This window comes from Scomber japonicus, chromosome 2 (genome assembly GCF_027409825.1).
Source record: "Scomber japonicus isolate fScoJap1 chromosome 2, fScoJap1.pri, whole genome shotgun sequence".
In the NCBI taxonomy this organism is placed as follows: domain Eukaryota; kingdom Metazoa; phylum Chordata; class Actinopteri; order Scombriformes; family Scombridae; genus Scomber; species Scomber japonicus.
The window spans coordinates 14,262,848-14,283,017 of record NC_070579.1 but is presented as its reverse complement, the minus strand read 5'-3'; the positions used below and the strand labels follow the sequence as shown (position 1 = coordinate 14,283,017).

The 20,170-nt window shown below is 40.9% G+C and overlaps 1 protein-coding gene across 2 annotated transcripts in view; it reads left to right on the top strand.

The window, feature by feature from the left end:
* The first annotated feature begins 10,058 nt into the window (after positions 1-10,058).
* fat1a (FAT atypical cadherin 1a) overlaps positions 10,059-20,170 on the top strand; it is a 70,497-nt gene continuing 60,385 nt past the window's right edge. For both annotated transcript variants that reach the window (XM_053341439.1, XM_053341447.1), the window contains exons 1-2: positions 10,059-10,170; positions 11,825-15,106. In XM_053341439.1, coding sequence (XP_053197414.1) covers positions 11,845-15,106 — 3,262 coding nt within the window. In that variant the 5' untranslated portion in view covers positions 10,059-10,170; positions 11,825-11,844. The remainder of the gene's footprint in view (positions 10,171-11,824; positions 15,107-20,170) is intronic.

Sequence of the window (20,170 nt, the reverse complement as noted above, 5' to 3'; positions counted from 1 at the left end):
CACACAGACATACACACACACACACACAAGCGCGCGCACACACACACAAACACACACACAAACACACACAAGCACACACACACAAGCACACACACACACCCACACACCCACACACCCACACCCACACACACACACAAGCACACACACACACCCACACACCCACACACACACACACACACACACACACACACACACACAAGCACACTCACACACACCCACACACACAGACATACACACACACACACAAGCACGCGCACACACACACACACACAAACACACACACAAACACACACACAAGCACACACACAAGCACACACCCCCCCCCCCCCACACACACACACATACACATACAGTACATACAAAATGACACAGGGATAAGATAGATAGCAAGAGCAAGTACAGTCTATATTGCAGCAACCTTCAGATCACTCCAAAAAGGAAAGGGCAGGGTTTTTGCCCTATCAGTATAACAGAGTCTGTTGACCTTTTTAAATGAGTGAAAGATACGCTAAGGTAAAGTAAACAGTGGTTTGTTTGCAGCATCAAGGAAAGCTGTATTGATCCCTGTTCTCAGAAAAGGTCATGCACTTGAGAGGTGATTGTTATTAGATAAGCAGAAAACAGACAGTGAACTTTTCAGTTTGGGGGCGAGCGCAAATGCAGGAAAAATGACATTTAATTGTATTAACTTAAGTATTAATTCAGCTTCTGGGATTTATTTGCGTTTCATGCACATTTTTTATTTTATGCATGGTAGCTTAGTTTGGCTTTGGCTGGACATCTGTGCTGAGTCAGCAGTAGAGTTGTGTGTGTGTGTGTGTGTGTGTGTGTGTGGCAGGTCATTAGCTAACGAGAGACCTTCTAATGTCCGCTAAATAGCTAATAAGTGCAGTCTGAGGGATTGGAGCCAGACAGGGATGAATGGACTTTCAGCAGGTTTAGCGTTGTTTATTTTTTGTCTTTAATGCTTCATTGTTGTTTTTGTGATCAAGTCATCAGTGTAGCATAAGGAAATCCTTCAGGTCCTGATAATGTTGTATTAATTGTATCCAGGTTGCCACAAATGAAGAGCTGTATCTACAATAAATAACCAAATACAAGGGAGATTCTGTTGATAAAACTTGGACATATTTGGAAATGAATTTAGCTCCCAATAGCTAATTTCTCTCCTAGCAGGCCTCGTTTGCCTGTCCCCATTTCTGCATTTGAATTATTAGATTTTAATAACTGCCAAAATGACAGCAAGCAAATCAAACTCAGCTCCAGACTTAAAAACATCTGTTCAGAAAGTTGCATATGACAACACAGATGTAACCTCCATATTTTCCCAAACATGATACCATCTGATACCAGATGTGGACTGCTGTTCTTCTCAACCAATTTAGTATCAACAAATTGGAAATGCAACATATGATATGGATCTCTGTAAACTTTATCCCAAGACTGCTGCTTCTTCATATTTCATTATGTTTAAAAAGCTGTCCACATTATATAAAACATGATTATCAATTAAACTATTACTCTTTGTCACACTGACGAAATTAATTCCAAGTTTTAAGACTGCTTTAATTCCAACAAATGAAAAACTTTACAATTTCATTACTGAGTAAATCTCCTCCAAAGCTGAAAAGTCTACTCTGCAACAAGTATTTTAAAAAATCAGCACATTTTCTATGTGATGTCATTCTTTGAGGGGCAAAGGGTGTCATCTAATGTATTAAAAATAACTGAGCACTGCAAGCAGGCACATTTTACCCCATTATATTTAATTGAATGAGACAGTGAAGAAAAGGCTTTCGCTCATAGAGCAACTGACAAACTCCCACAGAGATCAGGAAGTTGATGAAAATGGAATAATTTATTCTTTCAGGGTCCTTTCATTCTTTTAAAAATGTTTATGTATGGACTATTGATTTAGACGAAACATGCCACGATAACGACCCTCTCAGTTGCGTTTTGGCTGTGTGTGTTAGCCTCTTGCTCGTCTCTCCGTGCTGTCGTGAGTTCGCCAGGCTGCCACTAAGGAAGAAAGAAGCCCATCAAACATTGATGAATGCCACTCTCCGCCTGCTGCTCCACTGATTTGCATCTTCATCCTGGCACTGATTTCCAGCTCTCGGTCTTGCAGAGAGGACTTAAACATGCAAATACGCATCAATTAAAGTCTGCATCTTAGAGCCAGGTCATTTATATAAAGTGTTACACCTTCTATAGTACACACATGCACGCACACAGAGAGGAACATGCCTCATTACAATGTACAGGAGTTTGTAACTCTGGGGATCAGATATTTATGATTGGCAAATCAACAACCAATTAGATATTGATCTAAAAAGTAAATGAATATATCCACTGAATTGACATTTGCTTCCCAATAGCCTTTTAGTTACTGTTGCTACACTTGTCAAGCTTTATGTCTGTGTGGCACATATTCAGTTTATGATTTTCGCTTTATTTCACTTTATTCACCATCAAATTCTTAAGTCATTTTTGAAACAATGGGCCTTGATTAGGTAGACAAAAGCATGCTTCTCAATTCTAAGTGGACATTTTCTGGTTGAAATGGCAACTGAGAGAAGCTCCACTGCTAAAAGCCACTGATTTGGTCAGTTATAAAGGTTATTCAGTATAGTCAATTTCAACGTACATATAGCCTTCTGAACACATCTAGTAAAAGGGTTGTAATATGTACTATGTGTACTATTTGATGCATTATGCTAAGATACAAAATGTTAGTATCTACACAGCTGATAATCCACAGAGAAGACATATAATTAAAGGAACAGCATTGTTTTGCACTTCAGGATATAGAGCTAGTTAACCTTAGCATTGCCGTACATTATGATAAGAAATAATCTAAGGTAAGGTTAGGATGGGGTTGTTGGACTGTCAGCTTCCCCAAATCAGGACACTGCAAATGTGGCTGAACCCTGATATAGTAGCATCCTCAACTGGTTCCCATGTGGATAGCTCCCATCCAGTGATCTCAATACGGAGTGTCTTTTTCTAAACCTTTAACCCTTCAAAATAATATAGTTTGCTGATTATATGTTACATAGCCTTACACTGGGTTGGGTGCAGTCAGTAATGTGGTGTACGCTATCCATCCATTCCATTAATTTTTGAACACTCTGAGACCAGATCACAGTGGCATTACACTGAGTAAGGAAACCAAGACATCTTTCAACGTGGCAACATCATCCAGCTCCTCCTGGGGTATCCTAAGCCATTTCCACACCATGACAATGGTTCTGGTCAGTAAACTAGTTAGCTGGAAATGCTAATGCTGGCAGATGAGCATTGCCCCATGAAGATCACTTTTTTTGCCTTGCTGTTCAAAACCCAATAGGCCTACTGCACTTAGTTACAGTTGCTAAGCTATATTTAGACAATCGTGACAATTAACTGGTATTTCATAGATTTCAGCAACAAAATACCAACAATCACACATGTTTAATTTGTACCTGCTGCAAAAAAAGGATAAAGTGCGTACATGGTGGCTGTCTGTTTGCCACATATGTGATTACACAAAATATTGTCTGCAGGCAAGGACCAAGTACCCATCCTCTGTTGTGATTTGGGCCAAGGACATACACACATTATTCTGGCACTTAGTCACGCAAATGTTCTCAGTTTTGTACACAAGACGGAAAGAAAGGGAGGACGAGGGAAACTTTAGTCCTTTTTAGGTCCTTTTATTCACTCCCAGAAGTGATTTGACGTCCCCCAGATCTGAGGATTAAGAAGCAGCGTGAAGGCCTCAGGACATTCCCTAAGCTGTCTAAATCTGAGAAGCGATATGGCTCCTATTAGATAAGCAAATGTGTCTGTAAATACATAATACATGACTGCCAGAAGACTGTGATTGGCTTGTTTTTTGTACATAGAATGCGATTGAAGAGCGAGACAGTGTCTTGTGGAGCCTGAATGAATCCACTGTGATGTACTTAATGGTTTCTGCTATTTGTAATTTAGTGTTTTCTGAGCCATAGTTTGTTGATGAAAAGTGTGGGCTGGGTGAGAGTTGAAGGCAACATCATCCTCAGGGGTTCAAAGCATTCGCAATCCTCTGTATCACTGTCTTAAAGCCCTGAGCTTTAAGTGAACTTATAGCATTGACTGTCTGTTGTTTTGAGCGTCTTGTTGACATGTGAAACTGCCCTTGTAAAGCAGAATAACTCTGACTCTGGCATCTGTTTCTTGCTGATATATACAAATTCACAACTTTTATGGCAACAAGAAATTATCTGGGCTCCCAGGGTGGGAGATGAGTAATGTGTGTTAACATGAAGTGGAGCGCCGCATCATTTTAATGTGCAACAACAAGAAGATGAGGTTTCTCTACAAACACGAGCCTCCATTACAAGGCTTTACTAATCCATCCATGCAAATCCATGTCCAAAATGCGCCTTTTGTGTATAATCCCGACACAATTTCTGTGGGATTAGGATTTAGCAAAGGGAAAAAATGACTGGTGGAATACAGTACATCAAAAATATCAGCTGGTGTGGTGTTCAATTTGTTGTTTATCCTCCACTGCCTTTATATATTACATTACATCAAAGAGCTGGCCTCGGCAAAAAAAAAAGGCTGTAGGAAGTCTGGCTCAGACAAAAATTTAACCAAATTCTGTATGTTGACATGCTGGTTATGTGTGACGATAGAAAATACAGAGTTAGTCTGCATGTAAAAGGAGATTAAATGACTTAATCCTATATCATAACAATTTATTCTCCTTCAATCTAGCTTTGTGCTTGCCCTGACACAGCACACATAGACTACACTGCATATGGTAAGCAGCCATGATATGTTTAGCACACACTCTTCAAAGATATTATCTCCCCAAGCAGCCAGTCAATCAGCGCTATAGAGCCCAGACTCTCTGGAGAAGAGGGTGGTGGGATGATTTAAAGTGAGAAAGAAAAAAAATGTGTCAATGTATCTAAATGACATGATTAAACAAGACCAATAACAAAACTTCCCCTGATAAGCATAAAGGAATAGTTTGACTGTTTATACTAAACTAAGCTAACAGGCTTCTGGCTGTTGGTTCATATTTAACGGACAAATATGAGAGTAGTATTGATCTTCTCATCTAACTCTCAGCAATAAAGTAGATATATGTGCCTCCCAAAATGTCATTTATGTTTTTAATATTGTTTGCAAGTGACTAGCGAGTATCATCAGTTCTGCATTTCGGGTTTATGGCAAATTGTGTCATATATATCTGTTATTTCACAATCCAAATATACAATAAAATACAACATCAAAAACTTATGAAGTCATCCTGAGTGCTTTTTCTATTCTTTTGGTGACTAGCTGTTCCCAGGGCTAATAAAGCAAACAGCCTGTTTAGAATATATTTTTTGTGATCCACCTGGGGACGTCTCCAGGGACGACCATTTTATTTGGAGTTTGAACCAGTGAATTACACTATAACAAAGAGCTTCGAAATGTAACACAGTCTGAGTCCAATATAGAGTTTATAAGTAGGGGGGGGGGGGAAGGATTATTGATTTCCAAATGGACGTGGTACAGGTTCTCATTATAGCCTTGCATGCAGAGAGACTGCAGAGAGCACTAATCTGTTTCACACATTTTATTTTCCACTTGCATGCACTCTTAAAGCAACAACGCCAATAAATAATGCAGAAATGTTAACTCTCCAAACAGGTTGCTCCAGATATAGCACTGTGTCATTTTTTTTTAGGTAGTAACGGAAGCTTCTACAACCAAGGGGCTTTGCACAGATAATCTCCTGCTTTGCTTGAGGCAGCAGAAGACTTTATTTTCAGAGCACAGCAGTTTGTCTCCAGCTACAGGGGAAATGTCAATTGTTTATTTCCCATAAATTTCATGTCTTATTTTCTGAAAACCACTCCCCTAGCCCCACGCTAAAGAAGTTTCAGGTAAACTGTGTAACAAAATAAAGCGTCATTTTTGAAACACCCCAAATCCCCCCTCCTCATTTTGTGATAATTTAAACTGTCTACACGGACTGAGGTTCATCTTAAGAACAACGCGTGGCACCCGCTGTGGGAGGGTCAGTGTCTTTACTTGAGGACACTTCAGCAGGGTGGATATTGAATTATTCTAATCTCTTTTACAGTTAAGCTCTGCCTGGGGATTGTACACCGATTGGGTGGTGGGAGAAACAGATACCTGGTGCTCTATTGCTGGAGGTGCACTACAAATCATCTGTATCTTTTCCTGATCTTCATCCAGTCTCAAGTTGCAGGAGAACCTACAGCTTAAGACATTAGTCACAGGGAAAGGAGATGTAACTCACTCAGCATGCCAGTCCATGTCTGTTCTTAACATCTAAGAGGAAATTGAGCCTTCTGTGTGTTACATGTGAGACATTATACGACATACTGTATGGCTTTGTCACAATGAGGCATTAAACTTCTACACCAGTATCGTACAGAATGTAGAGACAAGTAAGGTGTCAGGCATCAAGCCATCACAGTTCTTGCCATCAGAAAATATCCCTCTAACAAATAGCCTCCTTGGTGTCTCCTGATCCTATAGGACACTTCCTGTGTATTCGCTTTACCTTGGTATTGAGTGACTGGAGGAGTTCCCTTATGCAAACTGTATACATCCATAAGGTCTACAAGACTCTAGGACCTGACCCCCAGCAGCCAGGACTGCAAACACTTCGTGAGATCAAAGCAAGTGGAACCAGCCCTGGGCATCACCTGACCTGAATTCAATTAAAGCTTTACAGGCAGATCAGAGGGGAAGCTATAAGAGAGGGAGAGAGAAAAGGAGAGTTAAAAAAGCAGTTTTAGATACCTAACACTGTCTCGGACAAAACTGTGGGAGAGATAGAGGAGAGGCCAAGAGAGAGATGAAACATTACACACTTGCTCTCTGACATGCACGCTCAATCTTTTCTCTCCCTCCCTCTCTTGCACACACACACACAGACATATGCGCACACACACACACTGAGCCCATAGGTCTCGTTCGTTTACTCAGCCTGTGGGCAAGCGTGACTTTAATGAGCCAGTGCTGAATGGACATTAGGCAGAGATTCTCACGCTGGACCGCCAGCTTGAACAGCCCTGCTCTGGCATTTTTTGGCAGCCACTTCACAGCATGGTGTCGAGTTTATGTTTGAGGTGCCGAATGAAGACATTTGCTTCTCTGATGCCTGAGTGCATTCACTGATCACTATTAAAAACTACACAGTGGTTTCACAAAGGGGACGCAAATACAATTCATAAACAGCACGAGTAGAAAGAAAGCGATAAAAAATGTATAAAACAAAACAAAAATGCTGTAAGGTGGTTGCTTGGACAGAATAAACACAGCTACCCTGCAGGCAACACACTGAGCTATGCATGCATGGAGTATGAGAGGAATCCATGACATGAGAGCCCTTTCACAGGCCGAAGGTGTCAGATCCTGGGTGCCTTCATGGGGATCTGATATGCTCCTACTTTTAAACTTTGTGTTTTTGAAAATGCCTTTCAATTATTTTGATATAGGAAAAAAATTAAAAATGGATGATGTAACAAAATACGTTTTAAAATACCAGTGTGTAGGATTTAGTGGCAGGTAACAGGGAAATGAATACAATACAAAAAAATACACCTTCCTTCTCCCTCCCTTTCCAAGTGTGTAGCAGAACCTACGGTAGCCACAAAACTCACAATGATGTGAAATGCCCTCTTTAGAGCCAGTGTTTTGTTTGTCCTTTCTGGGCTACTGTAGAAAAATGGCAGTGCAACATGGCGGCATCCAAAGAAGGGGACCTCTGCAGATATAAAAGGCTCATTCTAAGCTAACGAAAACACACTTAATCTTATTTTCAGGGTGATTATACACTACTTCAAATTTACTTCATGAATATTATTTTCTATTCATGGCAAGTGTGTTCTACAAGATGCCACTAAATTATACATACTTCACCTTTAAGTTTTGGTGTTTATTTCAGAAATGCACCATTCTCACTTATGCTGAAGGAGGAAATATGCATCAGACACACAATCACCGTTTTAATTTAATTATTAGACTGAGTGGGTTTATCTGTGTGAGGAGTAATTGGATGAGCAGAAGGCAAAAACAGGTTAATGGGCTAATCAAATATCACTTTCCCCACCAGTTATAGATGCGACTTCCTTTCACTCCGCCCCCTCCACAGCCTGCACTACCAGCGAGAAAATCACGACTTTACCACTTTGCTCTTTTTGTCATCTTGTGCGCTCCTGTCAGGATTGTGATATTTCCGATATCACCTAAAGGCGGCAACAGTGTGCAACTCCACCTGAACCGATGTGGAGGAGAGGAGCGAGGCAAACCATAGCCTACAGCTCTATCAAGCCACCATGTGTGATGACTGAGGATTTGAGCGGATCGGAACAGAAGTCTCTGAAAACTGTGAGGGACTGAGGAGGAATAAAGTGACGGATTCATTCAAACAGAAGCCTCTCTAATCTCCGAGATGTTCGCCAAAAATATTTACCAAAAACTGCCAGGATTTATGTGAAGGCAAGTTTAGAGCGGCAGCCGGCAGTCATCCAGCTGGTCTGGTGAGTAATCCTTAGTAAAAATGATAAGACATGGACTCATAGTTCTGTTTGTAAAGGAGGTTAAAACAACTTTGTGCTCAATCGAGGCGTCTTTATGTTAAAGTAAAGTGAGCGTTTCTATCTGGCTTGTGCCAAATACGCACAAATACGCACACACCTGCACACACACTCAGTGAAGAGCAGTACAACTTCACAAGTTGTTAAGCTGCATGCAGCACAGGCTTTGTGAAAGCGCACCAGCTGGATATAACTGCGGTCCGGGCAAGAGCAGTGAGACAGCGCCATCAATCGCATAGCAGCCACACTCCTGTGCTTGTAGAGGGGAGGCAGTGCCGCTTAGGTCTGAAGAAGCAGTCAGGAGGACTGTGTGACGAGGGGGGCTGGTGGGCTGGTGGGATCAGCGCCTTCATGGCGAATGTTCCTCCACCATCAGTCACCCTGCTCTGATGCCAAAGTACAGAGACTGGGACGCACAATTGGGCACTGTGTTTTAAGCCAGCCTGTTACAAAAGATTATAGTAAGATAAGAATAATAATAAGATTATCTCAAGAACTGATGTAAAAACACATAAAATACAACAACACGCGCGAGGAAGTTTGCATTTGCAAGTATTATGAGTCTATTTATCATCATCAAAGATGCCCTGAACAGAGATTTCATTTGCAAAGCAGAGTTTATCCACCTTTCATGCTGACAGCAAAATGATGACGTGCATTCACGGGTCATTTTTCAGCAGAGCGTGCATAAATTACTGTCTAATTGAAAATATTTTTATATTGTTTGTTTGCCTCACAGCAGCTGGAGGTCACACTAAAATGCACTTTCCCCTCCCACAAAAATATCTCTTAGAGCGCATAAATGGTTTAGGCTGCAGCTGAAGAGGTGAACGTTGGATTAAGGTTAGTCCCATTTGGGAAAGGCAAGGTTTTAACCTTTGTGTGGATATCTCAGGCAAAATGCCACAACCTCAAAGGGGACTATAATGAAGGTTATTTTAAACTATATTAGGTTGTAGCCTAATGAGAATGTAAGAAAGACAAATTGAGTTGTTCATTAAGTCTCATATGCCACAATGTCATCATAATGAGCAATGTAATACTAAATATTAACAATAGCCTATATAATAAACTGTTGGTTACTATTATAGGACTTTCTCTAAGAGATGAACACAGATGTTATAAGTTTTAGTAACGAATTATTTCACTAAGATGACTCCCCTTAGCTCATGTAGGCTATCTTGGGGCTATAGGTGAAGCGGTGGGTACTTGATTAAGAATCATCCGATTTAGTTCAATACAACACTTGGCCTTTTTCACACATTTCGGAAAAGTAGGCTATACGATGTAGCCACCAAAAATCAAAGTGCCCTGGTCTTATGTGTTCAGAGCGCAAAGGTTTTATCCTGCTGGCAGCCGGTAAGTAGATCCGGACGTGCGCAGCGCGGAGAGATACCGGACAGATCCAGTGTGGGAGAGAAAGGGAAGCGGTGAGGGAGAGAGGAGAGAGGCTGCCTGGTGGTGGTAGATGGAGTAACGGAGAGGAGAGAAGTCCACGTATTACCATGCCGAGATTTGGACTACACAAACTACACTCAAAACCTCCCAATATACGAGATTAATAACAGAAGAGGTATGTGAAGCCGTGTGTTATTACTCGGTGGTGTTTTTATTCAGCTTTAGCATCTCTGTAATGGGTAAAAAAGTTAAGATTGGTTAGGTCGGGTATTGTGAGCTGCGGGGCTGTGAAAGAAACCAACCTCTCTCTCTCTCTTTACCTCTTTTGGAGAAGTTTTGTCTCAACGAAACTAAACACTGAATGCAGTTTTCTTTAACGCGGGGGTTTGAAATGTGTCTGGTTTCTTCTGACATTAGTTTATGCGTTGTTTTTTGTATTGTTGGCAAGGTATGTGGGGGTTTTTCAAGCAAATCTCTACCATGCAGCGCGCGGCTGCCATCGTTTCATGAGGTGAATGGCTTTAGTTGGGGGATGGGGTTAGAAATGAAACAGTCTGGAGGCACCTAAGTTATTTTCTTGAAACATTTAACTTTTTTTAGCATTAGGAAAGCTAATGGCCGGTAACAGGATGCATGCAAACAGTGTTAAGGAAATGCTCATTGATTTTTGTTACGTTTATTCAAATAAGCTACAGGTTTTTAGTTTTAGTTGATGATTTTTTTTTTTTTTTTTTTTTTTTACAATGGTCGCACACAAGCAGATGGTTCTTTTGTACCTGCAGGCGATAGTTTCAGATTTGAAGTGATTTGTGTTGGACTCTGTCACTTATTAACCTCACATAAAACATTAATAACTAACCTCTGGCTGGGTACATTTTGACGCACCAAAAGTAAATATTGTGTTTTTATACTCAGCACTCCTTCGCAGACATAGCAACGGATTGCCTTTATTGGTCTTTGTACGGGCACCCACACGGAGCCACGGATGTTGTAAAGCGGCTATAAACGAATAAAGATGCAATTTTAAAACAGTTTCAAAGTAATCACCACTGCGGTTTTAACCTTAGATGCAGCTCGATCATGCTATCGGAAGGAGCACACTATGCAGATTTTTTAAATATAGCCTATACTTGGTACAATTGCAGTCGGCAGAAAAGTCCAGTATCGTTTTAAAGGTACTGTATTACATATGTTTGTCGTTGATACTTGTGCAATAATATATTCATTAATAAGATAAGATGTGTTAATTCTTTTGTAGGGGACCAGAAATGAAAAATAATTGCATCTCCATAGAGTATACAAAATGAAGCAGTACTAAATGTGCAATCTTACATTTAAATTAGTTTTTTTCTGCATATAGAAATATTTTTAAATTCACATTTTCTCTTATTGTCAGTTTTTTGTCTGAGCTCATTAAGCTGATGTGTGGATAAATGAGGCTCCACTAATAGGAAGAGCACATTGCTAGCTGGCATCTGGCATTGTGCAGACAGGGGAGTAGTGCAGGCTTAGATCTTGTCACCTGACTGACTGCTTTGCTTCATCTTATTCTCACATGGAACCTATTTGGACATTTATCAGCCTAACCATCACTTGTCGTGACACTGAAAGGAGTCTGGGAAAGTGCACAGAGAAGAAAGGAATTAGGGTTTCAGCATTTAGACTATCTCGCCAAGATGAAAATGATAGTAATCTAATTTGCTTGTATGCTCCGTTTAATTGTAATTACAGTTAATTGCCAACACAGAATTAGTCTGTTAAATTAATTTGTCTAGGATAAATTATAATGCAACATAATAATCATGATTTTGTTGTTTTTTTTCCCCCAGGTGAAGATCACGGTACGATAATGGGGAAGCACTTGGTTTCACTGCTTGTGCTCCTCCTGCCGCTCATCTGTGGCTGCGCAGGGAACCAAAGGATGGTGAGGGCCACCCCCATGCAGTTCACTCACCCTGTTTACAATGCTACCATATATGAGAACTCTGCTGCTAAGACGTACTTAGAGAGTCACACCAAGATGGGGATCTATATCACAGACCCAAGCTGGGAGATACGGTACAAAATCATCTCTGGAGACAATGAGAACTTATTCAAAGCAGAGGACATCCTGCTGGGAGATTTCAGTTTTTTGCGAATAAGGACCAAAGGAGGCAGCACTGCCATTCTGAACCGGGAGGTTAAAGACCACTACATACTGACTGTTAAAGGTTCAGAGAGGGGCACCAATTTGGAGTGTCGCACCAGAGTGAAGGTGCAGGTACTTGACACCAATGATCTGAGGCCTCTCTTCTCCCCAACGTCCTACAGCATCTCTCTGCCGGAGAACACGGCCATACGCACAAGTGTGGCCAAGGTCACGGCAACGGATGCAGATATTGGTACGAATGGAGAATACTACTACAGTTTCAGAGAGTGGACGGACATGTTCGCTGTTCATCCAACAAGCGGTGTGGTGACATTGACTGGCAAACTCGACTACACAGAGACAAAGCTGTACGAGTTGGAGATCCTTGCAGTGGACAGAGGGATGAAGCTGTATGGCAGCAGTGGCTTCAGTAGCATGGCCAAACTTACAGTGAGGGTGGAGCAAGCCAATGAGCATGCACCGGTAATCACAGCAGTAACTTTGGCCCCCTCAGATGCAGACCATGACCCCACCTATGCTATTGTGACAGTTGAGGACAATGACCAGGGACCAAATGGAGAGATAGCATCATTGAGCATTGTCGCTGGTGACCCCCTTCAGCAGTTCAAGGCTGTAAGAACCAGCCCTGGGAGCAAGGAGTATAAAATCAAAGCAGTCAAAGACGTAGACTGGGACAGCCAGCCTTTTGGATACAACCTCACTTTACAGGCCAAGGACAAAGGAAGCCCCCCTCAATTTTCATCTGCTAAATTGGTACATGTCACTTCTGCACAGTTTAAAGTGGGCCCTCCTATATTTGAAAATGCCATTTACAGAGTCAATCTGAGTGAATTTGCCCCCCTTCATACACCTGTCACTATGGTAACAGCTGTGCCAAAGTATCCACAGCTTAAATATGCTTTTAGACATAAATCTGACAAGAGCAAATTTACTATCAATCCAGATACTGGCTTAATCAGCACTGCAGGACCAATCAATGCTGATTCTTCACCCCGATTTGAGCTGGACGTTATCACCAGTGACAAAAAAGCGGCGACAAAAGTGATCGTTGATGTGATTGATGTGAATAACAATGCACCTGAGTTCAAGCAGACATCTTACAGGACCACTGTCGATGAGAATGCACCCATAGGGACCAGTGTGGAAACGGTTAAAGCCACTGATCTAGACAGAGGGGAGAATGGCTATGTGACCTACAGCATTACCAATATGAGCCCACAGCCATTTGTCATCGACTACTTCTCTGGTGTCATCAGTACGTCAGAGGTCCTAGATTATGAGCTCATGCCCAGGATTTATAATCTCAGAGTCAGGGCATCGGATTGGGGATCCCCTTTCCGGAGAGAGGTGGAAGCATCAGTCACCATAACATTAAATAACTTGAATGACAATAAGCCCTTGTTTGAAAATGTAGACTGTGAAGTCACTGTGCCGAGAGATCACGGCGTGGGAGAGCAGATAACAACAGTGTCTGCCATAGATGCTGATGAACTGCAACTAGTACGGTACAATATTAAAGCGGGGAATGATCTTGACCTGTTTGATCTGAACCCAAACTCTGGGGTACTTTCACTGAAGCACACGCTGAGTGAGGGAGAGGCAGCTAAAGTATCCTTCCATAGTTTACAAATCATCGCAACCGATGGTGAACACGAGACTCGGCCAATGATCATGAACATAACTGTCATCACAGCACGCAAGCCTGTCCAATTAAAATGTGTCGAAACTGGTGTCGCCACTATGTTGGCTGAAAAGCTACTACAGGGCAGCAAAATCCACACGCAAACTGAGCCAGATGACAACTTTATGGACATTCCCTCAGTCAACCGGTACGCTCCTCAGTTTGCAGAGTCTTTCCCAAGTGTTATTGAAGTTAAAGAGGACCTCCCAGTTGGGGCCCGGGTTGTCCACCTAAGTGCCACAGACATAGACAGTGGCTTCAATGGGAAACTAGTGTATGTTATTTCAGGAGGAGACACAGAAAGCCGCTTCATAGTAGAAATGGAAACTGGTTGGCTTTTGGTTTACTCTCCCCTAGACAGGGAAACAACCGATCATTACACACTCAACGTAACAGTGTATGATCTCGGCATACCACAGAAATCTTCATCACGCCTCTTGGATGTCAAGATCCTAGACGCTAACGATAATAGCCCTCAATTTTTGCAAGATTCATACTCTGTCGAAATAAGCGAGAGTACACCTGTGGGTACGGAAATTATCCAGGTGGACTCGACGGACAAGGATCAAGGAGATAATGGCATTGTAAAGTATTCCATTTTAGGTGGCACAGATCATTTTGCAATCAATGAGGAAACTGGTGTGGTGACTGTGACAAAGCCGCTGGATCGTGAGCTCTATCCAGTTTATATCTTGAAGATCGCGGCACGTGACCAGGCAGTAAATGAGCCCCAGCTAGTGTCCACTGTACTGCTTAAGATCACCTTGGAAGATGTGAATGATAATCCGCCTAAATTTGTACCTCCTAATTACCGCGTGAAGGTGAGGGAAGACCTTCCTATTGGTACTGTAATTATGTGGCTGGAGGCTCACGACCCCGATATCGGACCCTCCAGTCAGGTACGATACAGCCTGATCGATAACGGAGATGGGAATTTCGAAGTAGACAAGCTGAGCGGCGCCGTGCGGATCGTGCAGAACCTAGATTACGAGACAAGACAGGTGTACAATCTGACTGCAAAAGCTAAAGACAAAGGGAAGCCCATATCATTGTCATCAACTTGTTTCATTGAGGTGGACATAGTGGACGTGAACGAGAATCTGTACCGGCCTTTGTTTCGATCATTTGTGGAAAAGGGATTTATAAAAGAAGATGCACTTATCGGGACTTCAGTGATGACAGTAACAGCCGAAGATGAGGACAAAGGACGAGACGGAGAGATTCGATACTCCATACGAGATGGATCCGGCCTGGGGATATTTACCATAGATGAGGAAACTGGTGAGTTTCTTCATTTTTTCTCAATGTCACTGTAGAGTTAAGTAAGGCTTGTCTTTATTTCTGAAATAAGCATGCTTCGGCTTGAAACAATTTGCATAAGGAAAGTTATATGCAGAGTTTATTCAGTCATGTCACTGTGTGGAACAATGAGGTAAAGAAGTCTTCCAGAAGATGGGTAACGTTCCTGATTCCATTCATTTTTCTTCTTTGGGAGAATTGACGGCATGAACAGATGGAGCAGCTGTCTCTCAGACCTGTGTGGACATTCTTAAGTAGTTGCCGTGGAGCTAAGAAGACATTTTCCTCCTCTTTCATGACTCTTTCCAAAAAAAAAGAAAAAAAAAAAGAAGTTCAAGTGGGAAAAAAAGTCAAATCATTTTGACCTTAGGTTAAGATATTCTAATAGCATTTTTAAGAAATTGGTTTTAGAACAGGGTATTTGACTTATTGTACTGATGGTAGGATTTGCTCGTGGGTTTCTTATTATGTTGCTGAAAATATGTTAATACTAGCTCAGCTGCCCGGAATGATTTTAACAGCTGACTCAAATTAGCTCGAAATAAGCAGTCTGGAATTCCATGAGTTCCTACCTAAAATGCAGCACCTGATTTGGATGTTTTGGACTTGTTTAAGAAAACAAACTTGATAACTACATTCTTGGGCAGCTTAATGTGTTTTTTTTCCAATTCGAAATTAAACATCCCTCTGCAGTATACATATTTAATGTCTAAATGAGGCAGTGAAACTTAATGCATAATACATTGATTTCTCTTGGCACATGTAACCTCAAAGGTTCATATCTACACGAGAAAACTGGAAATGCAATGTATTACTCAACTGCTGACTTTTCCTGTTGTAAAAGGGGTTTATATCATTAGTTGACTATTTATTGCGAATGAGATACAGGTGAAATATGCAATACATTGACAGGAAGTCTCTTCTGCGAATCTGTTGGGAAATACTTCCATTTGTGTGGTAAATTTTACATGAGATGAGCCTTTATGGCTGATCCATCCTCCAGGGCTGAATGTTATCTGCAACGTGTTTGTGATTGTTTCTGTGGTAATGGTTAGATATCTGATGTGTAATAAGGTTTTGTTTTATGAACAGAGATGCTGGGATATTTAAAGCTTTAACCAGTGGCTGCTTGTGCTTTCGTGCAACGATTACAAGCGCTGTTCTATGTTGTTTTATTTCATAACTTTCCTCTAGTTAAGTACTATATTGACAGAGTTTTTTGCAGGCAGTGGTGTAGATTTACTACATTACTGGTCTTGATGGAACCACATGCAAGCCAGCGACTGGCATCCATGTCTAACTCATAATCCTGTGTAGGGTACAGATTCATGGAGCCTGGTCTGATCTTCTACTTAATCCTAGAGGCCTATATTAAGTGATTATCAGGAGGTGCAATGATAGGATTGTCCTGGGTTGGGTCCTGTTATTATGGATTACATCTGAGGTCAGTAGACAACTAAATACAGCCAAGGTGGTAATGCCCCTCCTAAGATTTCACTAGATGGAGGGTGCGGTTTGTTAGGCTACCATATGCATTTGGAATATTATGCCTCTAAAAAGGAAAACATAAGCACGGGTGCACACCCCGCTATATACTCAGTGCTGCAGCTGCATGTTGTGAATTCTAACCATAAGGTTTTAAAATGGTTTAAAATTGGAAAACAAATGAAAAAGTGGTATAAGGAAAAATGCCAAGAGCCATACACCTTCAGTTATGTTTTTCAGAATGAATGAGGAAAAACCGCCCGAGTCCTGTTTTACTTGACGCTTGTAATCCTAAACTCCTTCAGTTGTGTTTGAAAAGAGTACATCAGTCTACTGCAAGGTCTATATGTGTTGTTCAGTGTTGTGTTTGTTTAAGCACCACAATATAAATCACTATTCTTTCTGCTGTTCCTCTTATGCTGGCATCCGCAATAACACAGCAGCAACAATACTACTTTGTGGGTAACAATGTGTTGCTTTTGAAAGCATTGCACTTTTGGTTGTTGGTGCAAATAGACACTGAGTGAATCTCCTAGAGTAGGTGTATGTAACAAATCTGAACAAAGTATGTATTTTAGAATAGGCACACAGGCCACGCTTGCCGCCCACTTGACTGACGTTTCCAAACCATGCATGGAACAAATAAGTTGTTTGTTTGTTTGTTAGACATTAGCGGTTAAATTTAAAAGTGGTGTCCATGATTGCTGTTTATTGAATGCCATCCTGTTCTCATTTGCATCAGTTTCAAGTAAAAAAAAAAAGTATTTTTCTCCAGATATGGTTCCCTTTCTGTTAGACTGCTGAGGGAGTCCATGGCAACTGTTTGCCCAGACATTCTCAGTGTTATTAAAAGCTCTGTGGTCACTGGCTCGGTGCCATCTTAATTTAAACTTACTCTTATCAAGACTCCTTTCTGAGCCTCTTTCAGTGCTGTGGACTATATTTACCATTCCTCGCTGTAGTCACTGTAGTTAAGCAATTTTTGAACTATGAGAACCAAAAAGACTACCACATCTCATAGTTTTCTAGATATTTGAGTTACTTCACTTATAACTAGTTTACTTTTTACCCACCAGCCTGTGCTGGGAGAGTAGCTTTTGCTTATGCTTTAAGTGGCTGCCTACAGCTTTACTGGTGCCCTAAAGGTCGACCAATATTGGTTTTCAAGGGCTGAGGCCTATTTTTGAAGTGGCCAGGATGGCCAGTGGCTGATGTAATTAATGTTCTTTACCCATTTAGCTGCTAAGTTATTACTCTGAAACAATTGCAAACAAATTCAAAAGATGCTAAAACTCCTGGGCTTGAACATGCAATTTTACACAATACAATTTTATTTGTTTTGCTTCACAGTATGATTGTGAATTATTTCTTAAATGTGTCACAATGTGTGTGGGTCTGTAGGAGTAGAAGTTGTGAGGCTTATTATCCAGCAATGACCACAAGTTGAATATAGTCAAAAAATATATGCCATTATTATAATGACTATCTTGCACATACAAAGAGTAAGATCAGCAGAAACATAAACAACACCAACAATTGCTTGCAGTGGTAGTGAATTAACACTTGAACCTCTCCAAGGCCAGCTTTTATTGCCAGTTGATATACACTAGCGATGAAACAATGCTTATCACCATGACCCAAAGCAAGTCTCCACTCCTCTAAGTATAATTGACTCACATTAAACCTAACACACCTTGTATCAGGAAACAATAAATCAATAAAACAGGCAAGGTTTAAAAAACATTTTTTTATTGCCAATGAGTAACAGCAGTATTCCCCTCATAATTTTACAGGCCCGGCGGGCGGCCAGACCAATAAGAGTCAAATAATCTCTTTTTTGTAATGCCAAAAATAATGCTGCATATCCATTATTTAGGAAATCAATAGTATTTGGGAGCCTCTGTGGAGTGCTATTTCAAAATGTGAGTTAAATTTGGTGTTGTTGCCTGGGAAACTCTTGGTAGCATCTCCTTTAAAGGTGCAGTGTGTAGAATTTAGTGGCATCTAGCAGAATCGACTTTGCAGAAAAGGAGTAAAATATCCATAAGTATATTTTAATTGGTGTGTAATAACCTGAAAATAAGAATTGTGTTTTTGTGAGCCCTTTATATGTACATAGGGAGCAGGTCATCACAAAAAAATCTTACACAAAGATCCTTTAAGGAATAGGGAAGTGTGTAATGTGTGTGCGTAATGAGCGTGTGGCTGAGCAAATGCAAGCGGCAGAAAAGTGTCGGTGAATGTGAGTGGAGGAAAAGGTTACAGTAAGTCAATCTGGCAGTTAATGTACAGTATAGGCTTCATTGTGTCAGTTAATAAATGTTGCAGCTTTTCAAGACGGAAGAAGTCTAATTTGTCGTTTCCCCTACTGGGAACAGTTTGGGAAGGGCCTCCCAGCTAGGCAAATATGGACAATGTTCAATAATACTGCATAATACACGTCCAGAGTAGGTACATAGATGTTTGGATGAATCAGTCTATCTATTTCAACATACATTTTTGGCCTTATCACGTTTCCTTTTAAGTGAAAATCAAAGGTCACAGGACAATCATTTAGTGTGTCCTTAAATGGAAGTAGCTAACAGGTAGATGTGTATGGTGGTGATGGTGTGGAGCTAGACACAACTTTCAAAATGTGTCCAAAGCAAGCAAGTTTGAAGTCTCGACTTGAAGTGAAATTATCCAGTATACAAGGTGACCACAGTAAAGAGTGTTCTTTCTAGATGAGATGCAGATGCTGATTGTATAATGTATGCATTGCCCTTTCTTGTTGGATAATATATGCATTGCCCTTTCACTTGAAGTTGTTTGGAGTCTGTGCTGTGAAAGCATTCTTTGTGAAAGCAAATGAAACACTTTTGATGCATAATGAGAAAGTCCTATTAGTGTGTTTTCCATCTCCTCAAAATATTTGCCAGTCCTTCAATTCTTTTCCCACTGTATTGCTATTAAAGTAAACCCATTCTTAACTATCATGGAAAGATGTAGACTATTGTTTATGGGTGTCTTTTGGCATCAAATATAGCTAGTTAAAACTAAGAACTGTTGCCCTCTGTCCTTGATTTTTTTATTCAGCGTATATAAGTTTAAGATAAAAGTAGAACTGCAAAGTGGCACATGATTCCAAATAGTCTTTGCTTGAGTGCTGTTACTGTGGAGACAGAACCAGGAATGTGCAGTGGGACAAAGTTGATTGTAGGTTGCTAAATGAAAAACACACTTTCCCTAGTTAAAAGTATGTTGTCCTGTCAGTCCATTAAATCTTTTTAAAGAAACTTAGAGCTCCCTTGTGCAGGAGACATGTTCCACTGTGTGTTAATCCTTGTCATACCAACACTCACTTGATTTAGATCTATGCTCCTGAGAATGTGCTGCAAATAATATGGTGAAAATTATATTTTCAGTGGGGAGGTTCATCACTGGTGCCAAACAGAAAGAGTTCCCTGAACGGCAATGTATAGCATTAAGTTAGCCTTGCGTTGCCAGACTAATTTACAGTTTATTTTTGATTTCCAAGGGGTGTTATCAACGGGCAAGGCAAAACCCCTATGGATGCAACTG